Source organism: Triticum aestivum, chromosome 7B (genome assembly GCF_018294505.1).
Source record: "Triticum aestivum cultivar Chinese Spring chromosome 7B, IWGSC CS RefSeq v2.1, whole genome shotgun sequence".
Taxonomy (NCBI): Eukaryota; Viridiplantae; Streptophyta; class Magnoliopsida; order Poales; family Poaceae; genus Triticum; species Triticum aestivum.
This window is the reverse complement of record NC_057813.1, coordinates 583,057,883-583,079,862: the sequence shown is the minus strand read 5'-3', so window position 1 is coordinate 583,079,862 and position 21,980 is coordinate 583,057,883. Positions and strand designations below refer to the sequence as shown.

The 21,980-nt window shown below is 44.3% G+C and overlaps 1 protein-coding gene across 1 annotated transcript; it reads right to left on the bottom strand.

The window, feature by feature from the left end:
* Positions 1-12,709: 12,709 nt before the first annotated feature.
* LOC123161455 (peroxidase A2) lies at positions 12,710-14,471 on the bottom strand. Its single transcript, XM_044579285.1, has 3 exons — positions 13,988-14,471; positions 13,556-13,721; positions 12,710-13,310 (listed from the first exon to the last, which is right to left on the bottom strand). Exons 1-3 carry the CDS (start codon positions 14,426-14,428, stop codon positions 12,883-12,885), a joined length of 1,035 nt encoding a protein of 344 aa, XP_044435220.1. The 5' UTR covers positions 14,429-14,471; the 3' UTR covers positions 12,710-12,882.
* Between the last annotated feature and the right edge of the window lie 7,509 nt (positions 14,472-21,980).

The window sequence follows — 21,980 nt, the reverse complement described above, 5'->3', positions numbered from 1 at the left end:
GACGAGACACTTTTTACCTGATAGAGTGATATTGGTTGTGTGTTCATGGTGCCTAGCTTTCATTTCTTCTAATTTTGTTGAAATGCCTTCAGCTTACTGTTTTTTCATACATATTCCATCCTCCTATTGTACGTGTGAATATGAAACGCTGTCATTTTTTGTATATATTCCATCCTCCTATCCTGCGCTTGCCTTACATCAAAGTAGTGTTCATCTGTATCATGCATCAACCAGTTATGCAGAGCTAATTTTATTCATCTTCTTGTGGTTTTGACTTCATAAGGCAATATCAGAAAATAGGAAGGAAAATAGTAAGTTAGGGGATGTTGGTGGTCCTCCGCACCGACGCAAACAGAGACTCTCTAGATTTGCCACTGCTACTGCTAATGAAGTTGAAGTCCCAAGTCTACATGATGAGTTCATCTCCCGTACTCCACCATCGCAGGTGCTTGCTCTAAGTTGATAGTGTGATAATTGGTTTCATGTTGCCTATGTTGTCTAGCCTGTATTTCTTCTATTTTGATTAAATTGCACCTGCCGAGTTTATACGTTATACATGTGCATATGACATGGCTTTCTGTGTCTAGAATACACTTCATCTATCTATCATACCATGTTCTTACATCAAAGTTCTATTGTTGTGTATCCCGCATCAGTCACTCATGATTGGACGCCTTTAACATGGTAGTTTGATAGTGGTTGCATCTTGCATTGATTTCTACGTTGTACTGCTTCTAATTTTTCGAATTGCCACTTATGACAAGACACTTTTAACTTGGCAGAGTAATATTGGTTGCATCTTTCATATGGTGTCTAGTTTGCATTACTTCTATTTTCTTGAAAATCCTTCTGCTTAGTTTGCACATCGTAGTTGTGAATATGTCATGATGTCCTGTTTTTCTTACATATTCCATCCTCATACGGTTGTCTTACATCAAAGTATTGCTTGTCTGTATCATGCATCAATGAGTTCTGAAGAGTGATTTTATTCTTTTGTGTTGTGGGTACAGCTTGACATGGCAAAGTCAAAAAAGAGCAAGGAAAATAATATAGTAAGGAGTGCTGTTACTCGTCGGGTGAAATGGAAAAGGATCTGCCATCGAGATTCTGCTCGTACTTATAGTGTAGTAGAAGGTCCAAGTCCACCGGCTAAATCTACAAACATAGTATCACCTGCTCCACCAGCTGCAGCATCCGCTTCAATTGTACCAGCATCTCAACCAGTTACTCGTTCGTTTCCTCCGGAACTGGCTAGTTCCCAAGCTGCCTTCACACCTAACACTACTTTTGAAGCACTGCTGACACAACAGGACCTTGCAAGATCATATGAACCTCATGAGCATCAACACCAAGATGGTACTTGACCGAGTCAAGTTGTAGTTGCATGCTCCTTTATATGTACCCTCACAATTTGATGTACACTAACACTTTCCATATTCGTTGTTGAACTAGCACCACGGCGCAAGCGTAAACAGACATCAGGGATAGTGCTTGACAGATTAACAAAATCTAAAGGAGGAAGAATGGAGATCCATTTTGAGGCAGGTTTAAAAAGGCCATGTGATGCTACAGAGTCAACCAAGTTAGTATCACAGGCAGCCGTTGCCATTAGGTGTCATGCACGTATCCTCCCAACGTGGATCCAGTACAGGAATGAGAAAGACAATACCCAGTTTAACACCTTCCTTGACCATTTATCCGTAAGTAACGTTATTCATCGCAATTAGTAATATTGTCTTGCTCTGTCCCATACTTTCTAGCTTCCTCCTAATAAGACTCACATTCTTTTTTCAACAGATGAGGTTCAATTTGGATACGAAAGATGATGCAACTAAACAAGCATGCACTCATGTTTTCAGTCTACTCTGCGACAGTATCGGTACCACCTTAGAAAATCTCACTTTGAAGGCAAGGCTAACAATGAAATCGCCCAAACATCTCCAGTGGAATATATTACAGATGAAGACTGGACAGCCCTCGTTAAACACTGGTCTGATCCAAAGTATCAGGTAGGCTATATGTATTTGATCAGACCACATATTGAACTTGTATTTATGTATGTGCCTTACAAGTGTATCTTGTTCTAGGCTAACTGTTTAAAGAACAAAACCAACCATTCTAAAGTGAAATTCCAACACACAACAGGATCTCGTAGCTATATCGCACACTGCGAGGCTCTTGTAAATAGCTGCTACTTCCTTATTTTTTGTGTGTCATATTATCGTATCTATATTGACTTGTTCCAAATATAGAGGAAAGCCCGTACGGATCAAAAAGAACCTGAACCGAATGCGGTGCAAATCTTCAAGGATTGCCACACCAGCAAGATGAAGGGCATGAGCACACCAGTTCAAGCCGCTGTTGTAAGTCCTTACTCCTCCTGCCTTGAACTGATTGGTACTGTGATGTGTTCATTTAACTACTTGGTTTGCAGCCAATGTCAGTTACTCTGTTCACTTTTATACAGAGTTGTCTTAACGTATCATTTCACCTTACATGGTTTCAAAGAGATGAAGGATATTCTTTTGGTCTTGATCTGTAATCTAGTTGTTATGTTCACGTGCGCACACAATGATAAAATAGCCTGTTTGTTTTATATATGTTTGCCCATGATATGAATGATGTCATACTATGTTCATCCTACTTTAAACCATGTCTCTTTATCCTTAGATGTCAATGAATGTGAGGAAATAGACATACAGTAGGCATGCTACATGTACATATGTTCTGAAAGTGATTTTATTATGTAGTTGGCACTACAATACATGCTAATGTATTACAGTAGTTCACCAAAATAAGTTATGTATAAACGTTTAACCTACTTTGTTTGTTTTTGTCTCATTAGTAAATTATCTGGTACACTAATCTACAAGTTCGAACTTTCAGGAAGCTATGGAACAAATAATTGAATAGCCACAACCACCTAAAGGTGACGAGGCTATGACAGGCACAATGTCATCTCTTGCTGCAGTGCGTCAGTATCTCTCCACTAACAGTGCAAAAAGCACCTTCCTGCGTAATTCTGGGCTGGTTGTCAAGGTAACCTCGTCCAAATCGCCTTCTGAACAAAATCTTCCTGCTAGACAGAGTGATATATCTGTGCTCCAGACACAAGTCCAATCCCTAATGGACGTTGTTTCGGAAACAAGAATAGTGGTTGATAAATGTCGTCAAGATATGAATGGTTTTGAAACCAGACTATCAGACATTCGCTTCGTTGTTCAAGAGCAATGGCGGAAAAAACATGGAGATCGTGCTGCTCCATCAGATTCTACAGCCTGAAACATTAGCACTTAGGTCAAATGATCTGTGCTTCTATACATCTGATGGTGCTTTTATCTGTAAGGACTGTAAACTTTATGCCAACAGGCCTTTTGTTGTATGGTTGGAATTTATTTTGTTGTGATACAACATTTATGATGCTGCCACAGGCTGCAGTAATTACGACGCTATTTTTGTATACTGTAGGTTTATCTTAGTAATGTATTCGACCGAAAGCTTTGTAGGAGCTCAACATGCCAACATTCGTCGGGCCCATTCCAATTGGGCTAAAAACAATTACGGGCCGAAATTGGCATGTAGCCCACTAAAAATATCTGGGCCTAAATCAGCATAAGTTTTCATATTTTTCTGGTGAGCCTGTGCCCATAGTGGGCCTTTAACAGGCCTAAACATAATTTGGGCCCTCAGTAAAATTAGGCCTTTTACAGGTGTAAATATCTCGAGCCCATAAAAAACATGGGCCTTTAATAGACCGAAAGTGAGATTGGGCCCTGATTGTGCCAAATAACCCAGTGGACTTAGCCAGCCGAAATGGTGGCCCATTTACGATGCGGATCTTTGACAGGCCGAAATTCGTACGGGTCGTAAATGCGCCGACCTAATAGACGGGCCTTTAACGGGCTAGAACTTCGGTCGGGCTGGATTATCGCCATTTTTATATGGGCTGTTAATGGGCCCGATATGACGTTGGGCCATATATGGCCCATGGTTTACGTTCAGCATTAACAAGCCGGAAATGACAACAGGCCGAAAGTGGCCCAAATCTATAGTCGGCCTCTAACAGGCCGAATGTCAGACATGGCCGAATATGACCCAAATCCTTTACGGTCGTTTATGGGTCGAAAGTTTTCATGGCCTGTAAATGGGCCCAAATGAAGTCGGACCTTTAACAGGCCGGAAATACACCGGGCCGTAATTCGGCCCAATTACTTAGCAGACAGTTAACGGGCCAGAAGTGACCATGGACCACATTGATGACAAGTTTAGGACAGGCCGTTGATGGGCCGATTTGACAGAGACTGTTGGGCCTTTAGCTGGACTGGCCCATTATGGTCTATAGAATCTTGTGGGCCTTTAGCTGGGCTGGCCCATTATGGTCCGCAAAATCTTGTGGGCCTTTAGCTGTGTTGGCCCATTATGGTCTGCAAATTCGTGTGGGCCTTTAGCTGGGCCGGCCCATTATGGTCCACTAAATTTTGTGGGTCTTTAGCTGGGCCGGCCCATTATGGCCCGCTAAATCTTATGGGCCTTCAGTTGGGCTGGCCCATTTAAACTTTGTGGGCCACTTTTGGGCCGGTCCATGTGTCAACATATAGGTCATCTCGACCGTTGGATGAGTGACACCTGTGCCAACGCGGAGCTGACTGGATCTGTTAGCCAATGAGAATTTTACACATGGAAAATCGCATTGGTCGTGGCTGTTAACGGGTTATCGGATACAAAATTCGACCCCGATAGCTTAACGGCGTTCCGTTACGGTGGATGCCACGTGTCGGTCACCCTTGACGAAAGCACTTCTGTGACGCGCGATTTATCGTCATGAAAGTGGACACTTCCGTGATGATAATTTTGGTAATGTCATAGAACACTTCTATGACAGCACAGGTATGACTATCTTGATTCTGTCATAAATTTGTCATGGATGTACATGCATGACAGAAAACGCGACCTACTGTGACAAACGCGTATCATCATGGAAGTGTATTTTTTTGTAGTGAACTATATATCTAAATCACACAAACATGATTTTTTTTATATAAAAAGGATAAGAACAAGAGGCTCACCACAAGGTGGTGCCGGCGGCGGGTCGGTGCGAATGATCGACGGTGGTTACGGCGGAGACGGGAATGCACTAAGTAAACCACACCTACATATGCAAACTAAGAGTTATTTTAAGCTCAAATTGCATATAAATCAAATAAACTACCACATATAATTCCTCCCAAATTACTAAAACCCACAAATTAATCACTATATAAAGCATTGCAAGAGCTAATCTATTAATGAGAGATGAAAGGACAAAGTTGCTAACCTTTGTGATCAATTGAATGGATGGGGGCCTTCAAATCTTGACAAAACTTGGGCAAAATGTGTGATGAGCTCGAGGGAAGAGGGGAAGAACAGAGAGGAGAGGGGAAAGGGGGAAGAACAGAGCGCTTTACTACCGGTTCGTGGCACGAACCGGTACTCAAGGTGCTGGAGGGGCACCAGTCTGACAACATCCTGCCACCACTCTCTTTAGTACCGGTTCGTGGCACGAACCGGTGCTAAAGGTTCGCCATGAACCGGTACTACTGAGAGCATCCCGCCTAGCCGTTGGAACCGGCACTAATGGTCACATTAGTGTCAGCTCAAATACAAACTGGGACTAATGAGCTGCACATTAGACCCTTTTTCTACTAGTGTCCATGTTTCGGAGAGGTATCTCTGGGCCCTCTCCGTAATACTCATCACTATAAGCCTTGCAAGCATTGTGACTAATGAGTTAGTTGCGGGATGAAGTATTACAGAACGAGTAAAAAGACTTGCCGGTAAAGAGATTGAACTAGGTATGATGATACTGACGATCGAATCTCGGGCAAGTAACATACCGATGACAAAGGGAACAATGTATCTTCTTATGCGGTTTGACTGATAAAGATCTTCACAGAATATGTAGGAACCAATATGAGCATCCAGGTTCCACTATTGGTTATTGACCGGAGACATGTCTCGGTCATGTCTACATAGTTCTCGAACCCGTAGGATCCGCACGCTTAATGTTCGATGACGATTGGTATTATGAGTTTACGTGATTTGATGTACCGAAGGTTGTTCGGAGTCCCGGATGATATCACGGACATGACGAGGAGTCTCTAAATGATTGAGACACAAAGATTGATATATTGGACGACTATATTCGGACACCAGAAGTGTTCCGGAGAAGTTTCAGATAAGGACAGTGCTAACTTCCACACGTACTGAAGTTAAGCAATAGATCCGCACGATTCTTCCTTAGCTTGCATGCATGCATTAGCTTCGTCTTATTTTCCTTTTTTTTCTGTGCGTGTCCACTGTCCATTATCAGTTAATTAGCAGCTACTAATCATATACATGCAGAAAAAGTGAAATTGATGATGTCATCAAAGATTCTTCCCAATGTGAAAATTTAAAATATTTTGTAGCTCAAACTGTTGGTCCGATTGAAAAATTGTTTTCACATAAAAGATTCGTCGCGACGAGACGTCCGAAACTAGATCTCATGTTGGTATGTTTCAATGACCTTTTTTCCGGATCAAAAGTTATCAGACCTAAGCTAAATAAGTTATCACCTATGTGGTACGCCAGTTACCATCGTGTTAACATGGAAATTACCGGGGCATAAAAATGGCTCCTCCAACATTCCCTCCATATGCAAATGTAGTAGAGCACAGGAAACCTGATCTCATTGGAAATTCTCCCTATTTCAAAAATGTAAAATATTTTATAGCTCAAACTGTCGTTTTGATTGAAAAATCATCCTCACATAAAAAAATCCATCGCGATGAGTACTTCAAAACTAGATCTCATGTTGACATTTTTAGCACTCTTTTTGTCAAAAGTTACCGTAAAGTTATCAGGTATGTTATATGTATATTAACATGTTATTTATGCAGAAGTGACCGGAGATGTATTTTCAATGACTTATTTTCTCTGGGTCAAATTTACCGTGGTATTTATACCTAAATTATCAGCTCCGGATGCATACATTACCATGCTATTTGCACAGAAGTAACCGGAGTATGTTTCAATAAATTTTTATTCGGGTCTAAAGTTACCGAGTTGTTTATACCTAAGTTATCAGGTCTATGATGTGTGAGTTATCATGCTATTGACAAAAAGTTACCGAAGGTATATTTCATCAACAACCCTCCCCCACCCCTCTCCGTCGTCGCCGAAAGTTAACAAGACTGGCGCACATAAGTTATCATGTATGCGATGTGTGAGTTATCATTTTATTCACACAAAAAGTTACCAAGGGTATATTTCACCAACCACCCTCCCCTCACCCGGTTACCAAATTTACTAAGACCGGGGTACATTAGTTCTCAGGTCTACGATGTGTGAGTTATCGTGCTATTCACATAAAAGTTACCGGGGGTATATTTCATCACCCCTCCCTCGCGAAAAGTACCAGGATTGGGGTGCATTAAACAGTACGTTTTCAAGTAAAACTTACAACAGTGTTTGCACTAAGTTATCAGGTATGCGGTGCTTATATTACCATGATATTTACGCAAAAGTTACCAAGGTTATATTTTTCGAAAAAAATTCCCCTCGGTGTCTAAGTTATCGCGGTGTTTGTACCTAAGATACCATGTATGCAGTGCTATATTATCATGCTACCGTACAGAAGTTGTTAGGGGTGCGTAGTCAACAACTTTTGTTTCTTGCTCAGAAGGTATCGCGGTTATCAATTCTGTGGTGCGTACCCGATCTAAGTTATCGTGATGTTTATACTTAAGTTATCATGTCTGCGATGCGTATATTATCATGCTATTGATATATAAGTTACACAGAAATTACAGGGTATCTTTTCAATACTTTTTTTTTATCAAAGTTATCATTGTGTTTGAACGCAAGTTACCGGAACTGCGATGACTAAATTATCATGCAATTAACACAAAAATTTAAAAGGGGGAGGTTGTTTTCGACAACTTTTTTCTTGGGGTCAAAGTTATCACGATATTTGTATGTTAGTTATCATGTTTACGGTTCGTAAATTATTATGCTATTTACATATAAAGTTACTCGGGCAACTTTTTAACCCTGTGGGTTAAAGTTACTTTGGTTATAACAACCTTTTCCTTTGGTTAAAGTTATGTGGTGTTTATACTTAAGTTATCGAATATGCGAAGTGCCTGTTATCATACTACTTATTACAGAAGTTGTCAGGATGCGCGAGCGGTGATGGTGATGCATGCATAGTTGAATAGCAGGTTCCCCGGGGTGACGGACAGTTGGGAGCTCCATAGCAACCGCGAGCAACTCACCCAACAGATGTCGAGTCGATCAGGACTATCGGAAAACATAATGTTTGGTAGTTAACTGTTTCAAGGCTTGCGGGCCGGGCTGGCATGCTATGGTATTTACACAAAAAATTACCGGGAGTATGTTTATAATTTTTTCGGATGGAAGTTACCATGATGTTTTTATGCAAGTTATCAAGTCGGTGGTGTGTGAATTACCATGCTATTTACATAGAAGTTAAGGGGGTATGTTTCGACAAAAAGAATTCCTTGATAAAAAATTACCAGGCCCTGGGTACGTAAGTTATCTGGTCCACCTTTTATAAATTATCATGTTATTTACAAAAAAAATTCAAGGTGTGTTGTCAACAACTTTTTCCCCGGTCAAAACTACCACATTGTTTATACGTAATTTGTCAGATCGGCAGTGCTTAAATCATCAGTTTATTCCCCTTGTGAAACACTTTTTTAAAATGTATTTAAAATTGATGTAAACATGTATGCCTCTCCCACTATAGTTAGTACGTGACGCACTAGTGAAAAATGAAAAATGAAAAGATATAGTGCTTTTTCCCAATGCGTAATACAGAAGGATAAAAAAGTTCAGTTGCGTTCAAGTACACAATAAGTAGTGCTAGGGCAGTTGGCTAACCTCTTTGTGGTAGCAGTAGACAACCCGAGTTTGAGCCTCCGTTGTAGCAACTTTTTTCTCGCGCAGAAAAAAGAGGGATCGCGCGGGGAATGGAAGGGATTTGCGAACAAAAAAAAAGATCGTGCGGGGGAACGGAAGGGATTTGCGAACAAAAAAAAAGATCGCGCGGGGGGACGGAAGGGATTTGCAAACGAAAAAAAATCACGCGGGGAACGGGATCGTACGTGCCTATCGCTAACTGTCAGTCGGCAGGAAAATAGCTTTTTCGTTCAGATAATACCGGAGTGCTAGAGGGTTACCGGAACCCCCCAGGAAGTAATGGGCCTTACTGGGCCTATAGGGGAGAGAGAGGGCCGCACCAGGAGGTGGCGCCCCCCCCCCCACCAAGGGGAGTCCGAATAGGACAAGGGGAGGGGGCGCGGCCCCTCTTTCCCTCTCCCTCTCCCTCTCCTTCCTTCTCCTTGTAGTTGGACTAGGAAAGGGGGAAACCTACTCCTACTTGGAGTAGGACTCCCCCCCTTGGGTGTGTCTCTTCTGGCCGGCCAGCCCCCTCCTCTCCTTCTTTATATACGGGGGAGGGGGGCACCCCATAGACACACAAGCTGATTTTTAGCTGTGTGCGGTGCCCCCCTCCACAGTTTTCCACCTCGGTCATATCCTCGTAGTGCTTAGGCGAAGCCCTACTCCGGTAACTTCATCATCATTGTCACCACGCCGTCGTGCTGACGAAACTCTCCCTCGGCCTCAGCTGGATCTAGAGTTCGAGGGACGTCACCGAGCTGAACGTGTGCAGATCGTGGAGGTGCAGTGCGTTCGGTACTTGATCGGTTGGATCGTGAAGACATTCGACTACATCAACCGCGTTACTTAACGCTTCCACTTTCGGTCTACGAGGGTACGTGGACACACTCTTCCCCTCGTTGCTATGCATCACCTAGATAGATCTTGCGTGTTCCTAGGAATTTTTTTAAAATTACTGCGTTCCCCAATATCCCCAGCCCACCAGGGTTCAAATTCTGGTGCTCGCATTTATTCCTAGATTTATTCCAGGATTTCCGGCGTTGCGCATTCAGTAGGAGGAGGCGTTTCCGTCGATGACGAGGTGCCTACGGTATCTTCGTAAATTTCAAGATGATATGCCCGCTCAGTCTCTCGGAGGTGCTCATGGGGTCGGATGTGTGGGTGTGTGCATTCATAGGAGTGAGTATATGTGTGTGTATATGAGCGTTTACGTCTGTACTGTGTTAAAAAAACAAGTCTCTGTATGTACGGTTGATGTTTGTTGTGGTGTTTGCTATGTCGCCCTTGACAAGAGTGGGCTTGGCCCATGGTGTGTCAATTTTCAACCAGTTCTGCTAACTAACTTTGTCTAAAAAAAAAACTAACTTGGCAAATCTCTCATGCTTTAAGTAACGAAAAAACTAACATCCACACGTGTGGCATCTTGCACATCGCTCACACGCCTTCATCACCACTCATTTTGCCACGTATGAACAAATGACATCAGCAGAAATCTTTTTGGTTTCGGCTTAAAAATGTTTTATCTCCTAATTAAACAATCGAATTAAAAATCCCTTTTCATCATTAAATCCGTCTCGACGAGATCTTCAAAACTGGACCCCATGTTGATATGTTTCGACGAAATTTTTTTCCCCAAAAGTTGACATGATGTTTACACCGTAGTTGCCATAATGCTTAAACTAAAGTTGCATGTGGTAATTTTAGTTTGTAGAGCATGGCAATTTTAGTTTTTTGAGGATGGCAATTCCAGTACTTTGACCATGAAAATTATTTTTTGTATAAACCATGGCAATTTTAAGTGCGTGTATCATGGCAATTTTACTTTATGGTTCATGGCAAGTCTAGTTTCTTAATTCCCCATTTTATAATATGTTAAAATTTACTTTTAAATGTAGAAGAAAATATATGAAATATATCATGACAACTTTAGTGTTAACATCATGGCAATTCATATGCAATAGACAAGACAACTTTCAACCCCAAAAAATTCATCGAAATATATTGATATGAGATCAAGTTTTGAAGATCTCGTCATGAGGAATTTAATGGTGAATACGGATATTCAATCAGATTTTCCGTTTAAAAGATAAAACATTTTAAAAACTGAAAATTCAAAAAGATTTCCACATGCATGCATGCGGTGATGTGGGCGCAGTCTGCGTGTTATAGGACGTGTGAGCGGGTTTGACTCCCACAACACGTGTGGGCGTTAGTGTTGTCCTTAAGTAATCTCTACTACTTAAAAGAAACGGAGTGTTCCGTTTCCCATCTTACGTCAAAAATTGCGTCCAACCCTTTGGTCCTTCTCTCCCCTTACGGTATCCCCACCCCTCCCCGGTTTACCTCCCCCTGCCCCCATTTTCCTTCCCTCCTGGTTTTCAATCTTAGGCAACACAATTAATTCACCTGGGGTAATCAGCCTCTTCTTTGGTAACGCATCATGCAATCGATGGTAATCAATCCCGGGCCCAAAGCAGTCGATCCTCTTCCTCGCCGGTTCTCCTTCCCTCGCCGCCGCCATCTATGTGGTCTACCACTTTCGTTCTTCTCTCCACGATCGATCGTACTCGCAGTTCGTCGCCTACCAAGGAAGCAGGCCCGTCCAGTCGTTTAGGCGGACAATGGACATCGTCTCAGAACATGGGTGCTCATGGCCGGCAGTATGCAGTTGCGATGCAGCGAAAGCTTCGGCAACGGCGATATCTACCAGGATCGCAAACTGCTTGAGAAGTCGGGCAGCTCCTGCGTGCAGTAAAATTCTTCCCCCTGTTACACTCATCTCAATCTCCCTCCTCACACCGGGACACTGCAGGATGTGCCGTTCACTGCACCTGATCAATAGAAAATTTGTAGTCATTATGCTTCGTGTACTATTAAGAATTGTCAACCATATAGACTCCTGCTAGAACTGCTCCACAACTAGCTCATGAGTTTCACAGTGAAGAATCTTGTGTTTTTCCCTTGCAATTGTATGGAACTCCACCGGGGTGGCAATCATCAGGAAACAATAATTCACCTTCTGCAGCAAGATAAATTTTCTGTGTTTTTATTGAGAAACATATCTATGTATTATTTGTTCGTATTAGAGAGAGAAGTTTCATTCTTTTGTGCATGTAGCATGGTTAAATCATGACTTTGACATTTGTTTTAAATAAATATTTTTCTATTTAATGCATCCATTTGAAGAAGGTAAACATGATCTCTATGTACTTATTTTCATGAAATACGAACAGAGGGATATGGATCATCGGCAGTGAGTCCGAAAGTGGAGGAGGTTGGCTGGTACAACGACATTGTGATCAGAGGGAACTTTTCAGTGTACTCATAAATCTGTAAGAAATGTTTAATTAAGAATTTCCTTATTTTTCAGTGCAGTCTATTTACCAGTTCTGTAAGACGACTATGCATTTATTTGGTTCATGAAAATAACTTTAATAATCTTTGTTCAATTTTTAGTACAATTTTTTAACAATAATGATATGAAATAGGATTCCATTGAAGAATAATTTTGGATAAACTATACTAAACAAAGAATATGACAATTAAATGAAGCTTAAGGAAACATCCCAACATTGTACTCTTGCGCCCTGGGCGTGGGAAAAAAAATCCATAGATGACTATAGCACCATGGGCACTATTTGACACCACAGTGACACTCTAGCAACCTTGGGGCCGGGGGCTTGGTGCAATTCTGGCTTTGCCCTTGCCCCCGTTGCAACGCACGGGCAATTAACTAGTGGTGATAAAAAAAGCAACAGAAACCCCGGAATAAAATTTTCACTTTATACCACGTCAGAGAACAAGCATGCATGAAATGTTTACATTGGTTGACACATAAACCAATTATTACACCAGACGACAAGAGATGAATTCATCCTTGCATCCGTGACCATGCCACATTTGCGTATACCCACACGTAGGTGGTCTCCCCCCTGCCCGCTAATTTGAATTGACAAACGCGCAGCGGTTCCGGACTTCTCCCTGGGAGGGATCGGTTATGGGCCTAATGTTCCCCATCTTGATCATAGAAGTGACGAAGCTACTGAAGAAGGCCTCCTGGCTGCCTGCGAACCGATCGACGATCGGCGCCGTCGTCCCCGCCGCGCCGGGGTCCGACTTGAGCTCCTGGTCGGACTGAAGGAAGCCGCGGTTCACCTCGAGGTTGGTGAAGTAGTTCTTGTCGAAGTTGTCGGGCGTGGTCGGGTCGAGGTCGTTCAGGGACGTTCCGTCGCCGTTCCTCGGGCATCTCTGTGACAGGAAGGCTCGGTATGTCGCGTCGAGGGTCGGGTCGGGCTGGTTCGTCCCGCTGAAGTTGTACAGCCGGCCCGTGACGAACTGACACTGCACGCGGCCGAAAGTGTGGCCACCTAGAGACATTTGGTCAACAGAGTCAAAGCTAATATATACCATCTCTTTAGCAGGGTTTTAAAGCTATAGCGTTTAAAAGAGGTCCTGTGCTAAGGGTCTTTGTTTGTCCAAAGACATGACCAAACATTTTAAATAGCACGCTATAGCACCGTTATAGTATTTAGAAGAGGTCCTCCGCTTAGCGCGTTATTTAAAACTTTGCCCTTTAGACATTTTATATGTACATGTGAGCGAGTCTGGTTACCTGAGAGGGCGACGAGGTCGGTAGTGTCATCGAGCGTGGCGTTCCGGAACTTGGCTCTGAGCACGTCGAGGCCGTCGAAGGGGCCTGGTAGGTTCTCGGCGTCGGCTTTGCTGGACGTGAAGCTGTCCAGCCTCCCCAGCAACACGTTCCACCCGGGTCCTCCTGACTGTATATGGTACATTCATGCGTGCCAAGTTAATTAGAAGTCATTCTTATCATCGACTTGCTTGCTCGTACGGTTTGCATGCATGCGTGATCGATGTGTCCTTGTACTTGGACGCACCGACAGATGACACACGAGGCGTCAATTCATGCATGCACCCCGAAAGCTACGTCGAACCTACCCACCAATCATGCTCATGCACCCGTTTGTTCAGTTCAATCACTGTGCTACGAGACTAGGGAGCAGTAGCTAGCACACGTAGTACGTACCAGCTCGACGGAGATCTCGGCGGCGATGGCGAGGATGTCGGCGCAGGAGACGACGCCGGGGCAGGCGTCCTCGAGGGCGGCCTTGGCGGCGTCGACGACCTCGAAGCCGCGCGCCGACCCGTTGTTGGGCCGCGCGTCCTTCTCCGACTCCATCCCGTCGAAGGTGTCCAGCAGCAGCGAGCCGTCGCAGCCCTGCACGAAGCAGTCGTGGAAGTGGAGGCGGATCAGGCTGGCGAAGATGCGAGGGTCCGACTGGTGCGCCTCCATCAGCACTCCCTGCACGATCTTGTACGCGTCCGGGCACGTGCAGTCGTAGTAGTCCACGCACAGCTCCGCCGCCGCTGCCCCGCCGGCGTGGAGGAGGCAGACGGCCGCCAGAAGCGCCGCCAACAAGCCGGCGGCGCCCAGCTGAGAGACCCGGGTAGAAGAAGAAGAAGACATGTTGTTCGGCAAGGGACTGATGAGAACTGGGAGGAAAGGGGAGCTGCATTTATAGGCCAAGTTCTATCTCGATGCATGGTTTTAACATGCATGCATTCTCAAGGTTGTTCTGCGTACTCTGGCAGCGTATGATAGAATTTTTTATGGATGGACGGATGTGATCCGATCAACAGCTTGCAAGAGAGGGAGCAATCAGTGAAGCTCCGTGGACTACTTTTCAAACTCTGTCTCGATGCTTTCTTTCATGTTTCCGATTCAATGAGTGAGTGTGACGTACTTAACAATGTCTCTAGCTATATCTACTCTCACATGCATGCTGGCAAACGTATGTGTGGCATGTCTCTAGTTCAATCATGTGTTTGGTGGTGTATCGTGTTCAAGTAATGGCGAGATGAAACATTTGTTTCTGGATTTCTATATATCAAATCACAGCCATGATTCTAGGTAATATATGTTAGCTAGTTTGGACTTTGGAGCAGTATAGCACATGGATCATAATACGGGATGGATCTATACGTGGTTTTTTCTGCAACGTGTGAAGAATCAAGTGCCTATATGACCTTTGGTTGCAGTCCATGAAGGATTGAGCTTCCGTGCCTTAAAGGCACCTATCTTTGGGTCTATGACAGGTGGGCCAGCCACCTGTTAGGCCCATCTGTCATAGACCCAAAGGCAGGTGCCTTAAGGAACCGAAGCAGCGCCCCGTCTGTGAAACATGAGAGACGGTAGCATGTGATATGCGTTTAACTGGTTTTGACGACGGTTTAATAAATTGTCTGTTTGAGCCATATATAATCTTAATCTTCACCCACAAAATAAAATATAATATAATCCTAATTTTATTGTGGCCGGTTATTGTGTGGGGCCTTGTTTTCACCCTTTTTTACACAATATAATTAAAGTCGCTCACATATACAAGCATACACTCATCCCCTTGAACGCACGCACGCATATCCTACCCCTATGAGCACCTCAGCATCCCGAGATTTTACGAAGTCACCATAGATGTTTCGCAGTCAACGGAAATATCTCCTCCCACTGAGCGAACATCGCCAATAATACGAGCACCAATGTCAAGTCTAGGACTTGAACCTTGGTGGGCTAGGGATACCATTGTCTTTCTAACCATCAAACCATATGTCGGTTTGCGGGCCTTGTTTTCACTTTGTACTTTTTTTTGTTGTTGCTATAGTCTACTCTAAGATAGACAATTGTGTGCATCCAATGATGTAGGACAACGCTAACGCTCATACGTGTGGTGGGAGCCAAACCCGCCCACACGGCCTATAACATACAGACTATCCATGTCACCGCATGCATGCATGTGAAAATCTTTTTGAATTTTCAGTTTTAAAATGTTTTATCTCTTAAATGAACCTCGCGACGAGATCTTCAAAACTAGATCTCATATCAATATATTTCGATGAAATTTTTTTTGGTTAAAAGTTGTCATGTCTATTGCACATGAATTGCCATGATGTTTACACTAAAGTTGGCATGTTATGTTTCAGCTATTTTCTTCTATATTTAAAAGTAAATTTTGACATATTACAAAATGGAGAATTAAGAAACTAGATTTTTCATGCACCATAAACTAAAATTGTCATGATACATGCACTTAAAATTGCCATGGTTCATGCAAAAAAATATTTTCATGATCAAAGTACTGGAATTGCCATCATCAAAAAGTAAAATTGTCATGATCTACAAACTAAAATTGCCACATGGCAACTTTATTTTAAGCACCATGACAACTACAGTGTAAACGTCATGGCAACTTTTGGGTAAAATTTTTTTCGTGAAACATACCAAAATGGGGTCTAGTTTTGAAGATCTCGTCGAGACAGATTTAATGGTGAAAACGGATAAAAATAAAAAAGATTTTTGCTGATGTCAACTGTTTATACGTTGCAAAATGAATGGTGATGAAGGCGTGTGGACGATGTGCAAACGCCCACACGTGTGGGCGTTAGTTTTTCCGATGATGTACTAGGCTACCGCTTAACCTCCTTTCTGCAAGGAAAAAAACTTATAAACAACCAAAGCCAGAGAGGTCTATCAGATTTTTCCTCTTCCTCCTCTTCCCTGCAATTAATATCCCATCAACTAACTGACTGATTGAGACTGCCATTCTCGAGGGAATGTGACGGCTTAACATTCACATATACTAGTGGATAGGAGTAGTACAAAACCAATCAGTACCTTCTGTCAAGACATCAGCGTGATTTGTATGGACGAAACTTCCTGTCTTCTCCATCCGATGACGACGGCTGCCTTCCATGCATGCAACGTCCATGTTATACTAACATGTGATTACAACTAATTTTAGGAACTTTCAGCACTACATTTTCGTTCAGAAATACATGGTCGCGTACGAGACATGCATACAGTGAAACTTAGCAAACAAAAGTGCAAGGCTATGCAGTCGCGACTATGTACTTTCTTTGTTTTTATTTACTCTGCATGTTTGTTTTGTCTCAAGTCAAAATTTGTAAACTTCAACCATGTTTATATAGAGAAGTATTGATATTCACAATACCAAAGCAATACCATTAGAATGGTCATTGAATATATTTCCGTATTATATATACTTGTTATTATGAAGACTTATATTGGTTCCTATAAAGTCTATAAGATTTGACTTAGGTCAAATATAATATATGCGAAGTAAATAAAATGGAAGGGAGTACGTATAAGCACATGACACTTTGTATGTGAGGTACAGTTACAATGTTGTCGTATGGCTAGATGACACATGCTAATTAAGGGTTTAGGGACCAACGTATTTAGTGATTAACACTGCTCTAGTGAAGCATGTCCGGGGCAGTTGGAGTGCCCTCATAGTACCCCTATAGTGAAGCGGAGTTGCAACCGTAACACTAAAATTAGCTGGCATCGTTGGCACGTACTCCTACATGATCAATCAACCTCATCATATCCCTTGCCGATTCGTCCAACATCAATGATTTGAGGCTGCTTTGCACACCACGGGGTGCGGACAAACGACTCAAAAGGCAATTATTTATGGTTCACGGGATCACGTGAAAACTGTAGTCATCCGAGTAGAATCGTACTACCAGCTGGCTAGTTTGGTCGTCGGTCGTGTCGCTAGAAAATAGGAAAGTATTGTCGGTGCAGGGTCGGTACCAAAACTAGTGAGCCACTAGTCACCTCGGTTCATAAGAAAAAGAATCAGTGCTTTATAAAACGGTTGCAGTTTATATCCTACGGAAGTTGCTCGGAACGGAGGCTAGGCAGCTAGTTAAAAGCAAATTCAAAATCATCTGTCCGTGTATGAACAAACTGGCTGCGAGGGTGGTTGCGTGGATAATTGCAGCTACATTATAGTGTCATTGATAATCAATCTGTGATGTCATTCCTAGACCCAATCAATTCCCCCCGTGAGCGCAGTCTGAGAGAGAAGCCGGGGTCTTTTCAACGCATTGTCACAACACCCGATTCAGATATCGCTGGCATGAGCAGACGATAGACGAGCTCACACCAGAGGCAAATGCTATCTAAGATCTCCCAAAGGGCGATCTCTCGGACAACATGGAGCGAACAAACAAGGATCACCAGGAGGGCATGGGTCAAGGCCGTGCGCGAGATGCTAGGCAAATGATATCACCGCCAGGATCGATTTCATTCGAGAGGAGCTGGGTGTCAACATTGGCCAAATCGAGCTGGATCTCGACACAGTTCCGGGAACAAGCCAAGGCGTGAGGTCGATGGACGTGGCGATGTCACGGAGAGACGCTTCGAGCAGCGCCATGGCCTCGGTCCACAACTCAGGTGCCGAGAAGGAACACCGAGAGAAGGCACATAAAAATTGTGTCCCACCTCAACCCTCTCAAGAACCACTACGCCTATATTTATGCATCCATTGGCAAACTATTAATAAGGGGTGACAGTGACTCGTGAACCGCGGACACGGATGCGCTTTGTAATTCAGCAAACTTAATTATGATATGTATATCGACTCGGATAAAAGCAAGATGTACTGCATCCACTTTTTTCTACACATCACAAAGTAGTATGTACTCCCTCCGTCCGGAAATACTTGTCATCAAAATGAATAGAAGGGGATGTATCTAGATGTATATTAGTTCTAGATACATTCCTTTTTATTCATTTTGATGACAAGTATTTTCGGACGGAGGGAGTACTAGTACCACTAATTTAGGACCGTGATACAGCGTGATGGCGTCTGATCTCGATTGTGTGGGCGTATCACACGCCAACAATAACTTAACATGATGCACTGTGAACTTGCTACGATTACAGCCTCGTGGCCGATCATACGGGTGTAACTTATCGTGCTCAAAAACCATGGAACCAACGTTCAACCCATGTATTTCCGTTCTCGCTAAATCGGAAGCAACCGGAGGTGTGCTAATGTGATTAGGGAAACTAATGCCACCTGTCACCCATAGAGGTGTGCGAGTGATATAGTAACAACTTGCCTCAACTCGGACACGGACTCACGGGCAACGCAGCTCCCACCATGTCATCGCCCCTTGGACCAGACTTACGGCCTACTGCCCATGGTCGTACTGCTTGAACCCCTTGGGCCAGCACGAGACCAGCACTCCTTCACGTGGATGTACGACAACATGAGTGTCGTTGGAGTAGTGCTACATGCACGGGGACTTCACGGAGGTTTTACGGGCTAATTGAAGATTAATGACTGTGATTTAGTTAATTACAATGGGCCCCACCACTTAGAATCAGGGGGGCAATTAGATTACAGCACGTCCTCCACCCCGTGAAAGCCCGTTGAAACTTGCCCGTGAATGTAGGGTGCACAGCAACACTCCTCACAGTTCATCATCTTTAATTAGTTTTATTTAATAGATCGCTCTCAGTTGGCAACAACTAATATGTATGTACCCCTTTACACAAACAGCCTTTTCGCCGGTCCCTATCATGGACCTTGGCTGCGTGTGCCCGGTGCACGACATCACAAGATATTAACCAGATAAGCTACCACGTGGTTATCCTGCCCTTCCTTACAAAGAAATGGCCGCGTATGCGAAATTGTGGATTGTTGTATGTATCCGACTATTAAGTCTGATGATATATGTACTAGAGTCATGAATATGAAGGAAAAAAATGTTGACGAACCAGGCACTACTCTAGCACATGAAGACATTGTTCATAAACAAAATGATCGAGACACGCCAAGCACCACTCCAGCTAGACGCTTTTGATGACGATAAGGTGTCTACGGTGATTTCTTCAATGTTAGAATTTGCTGGCTCTCTTCCTCGATATGTTCATAGGGGTAGGGTTTGCATATATTTACGTTCATATGGATGGGTATATGTGTGTACGAGTGAGTGTGCATACCCTTATGCTCACCTGCAAGTTATAAACTTTTACCCTGCTAAATTGGTTTCTCTCTTCCTAATTAGCCTTTGCTAAAAGCATGTATACTTTCGAACTTCAGGAATAGCAGTTTCTGTTTGATGCACCGTCGAAAGGTGGTTATGCAAGACATCAGTCTTCTCCCAGCTACAAAATTATCAATAATATTAGACCCTACTAGATATTATTAATTCTATTCTCCACATGGTCATGATCAGCGGGACGCCAACCAAGTCAAACTGTAGGGATAGTTAAGAGCAACCGCATATGATGTGACAGAATTGAAAGGAGTCAAATCAATCAACATGGGCATCAATTTGTTGATTGCTCATGAGCTCTCACCGAAACCAGGATCATAATTAGATCATTATGAAATGTGAAGAATTATATGACAATCATTTAGACATATTTGCGACATCATCTAGCAGTTGCTGAAGTAACACAGGGTGTTTCTACTGGCTAGCAGCAGCGTATAGGTGACGGGGTTGAATCCTCACTTTTGCTGTTTTAACGAGTTGGTTGGTTCTCCCTAGCTACCCATGCGTGTTTTATGTAGCAGCTCATGAACTCTGCTCATCGTTGCTCAACTGGAATTGGCAGCCCTGCACTGTAAATTTTGCCGGCAGATCCTGTGAACGAGATGATGCCACTCACCTTCACCATGAACTGATCTTAAATGTTGCATTGTACTCCTTCTGTAACTAATATAAGAGCACTTAGATCACTAAAATAGATGCAAAATTGCAGAGGACCCCCCCCCCCCCACCCCCGCGTCTTCTCCTCTGAGGCGACTCGGGGGCAACCCTAGAGCCGGCACCCTCTCCCCCCCTTCCTCCTCTCCGCCGCTACTAGAGGGGCACTCGGCACCGGCGCGTGGCCCCGGTGACAGTGGCGGCGGGGATCTAGCAGCTCCTCCTCGGATGGAGGGTTGTGGCTCCCGGGGCGGCGGTTCCGGCCGGTGCCGTGCGGTGCGGCCTGGGCGGTGCGGGTGCTGGTGGGTGGCCTCCCACGGCTGTGCGGGCAGCGTGGAGGTCGTGGTTGACGGCGCAGCGGCGGCTCCTCGCAGTCCGCTGGGTCCCTTGAAGAAGCTTCGGTCCAGGCCTGATCTGCTCCGATCTGCGCCGGCGGTGGTCCCTACCGGCGGAGTCCGTTGTCTTCTGCTGCCCGGTGGCCGGATCTGGCGTTTGGGTGTGGTTTCGGGGGAAACCCTGGCCGGAGCGGCGCCCCCCCCCCCCCCCCCCCCAAAGTCGACGTCTTTGGCACCGATCCCCTCCCTGGAGGCTTTGGGGTGGACCCTTCCCCTCCCGCCTACCCCTTGAGCTCCTGCGAAAGCCGGCTCTCCCCTGGTCTGGGCATCAACGACACCTCGGTGGCGTGCTCCTTCTTGAAGGCGGCAGTCGGGATTGGCTCTTAGTGGTGGAGTGGCCGTTGTCCAAGTTCCGAAGCACGACGGCCTGATATTCCTGCTTCATCCTGCTCGGGCTCGCCCTTGCATGGTGAACCTTCTTCGGTCTTCTTCATGGTGGCGCGTTTTCGTCCGACAGCTCGCGTCATGTGCTTCGTGCTGCCTCTACCGGCTTTGGTTCTCGTCTAGATGGGCTTCCGTTGCTCGTGGGTTAGCGTTGTCTGCTTCTCCTATGGCAGCTCGGTCACCTTGAGATGGGTTATGTGGTAGCCACTCTTCCGGTCGCCGGTGCGGCACCCATCGAGCCGAGTGAAAGGGTAGTGGCCCTTTGCGATGGTGGAGACATATCAAGTGTTGCCCAAGTTTGGCCGTGGATGCAGCCGGCGCTCATTGCTTGCACTGGGTGTCCCTCCTCTCGTGCTCCCAATTGGCTAGTTAATGTAGGCTTAGTGTTGGTCGGCGGCAACAGTATTGCGTGCTTGGCTCCGGTTGTTGCCATTGTGTTGTTCTGCCTACCACTTTGTATCTTGTTTCCGCTTTGCTTTGCATTCATTCCCTTTGTAATGTGGTGCCCTTGTATACTGGCCGGTTGATGGCTTTGTTAATTCAAAGTTGGGCTAGGTTCGAGCTCTTCTCGGGCTCGGCCGGCGCCTTTTCTCTAAAAAAATCACTAAAATAGTGATCTAAACACTCTAATATTAATTTACGGAGGGAGTACGATAATTGGGTAAAGAAAATATTATGGCAATTTGCATGTGAGGAATGAAGTTTCAGAACTGC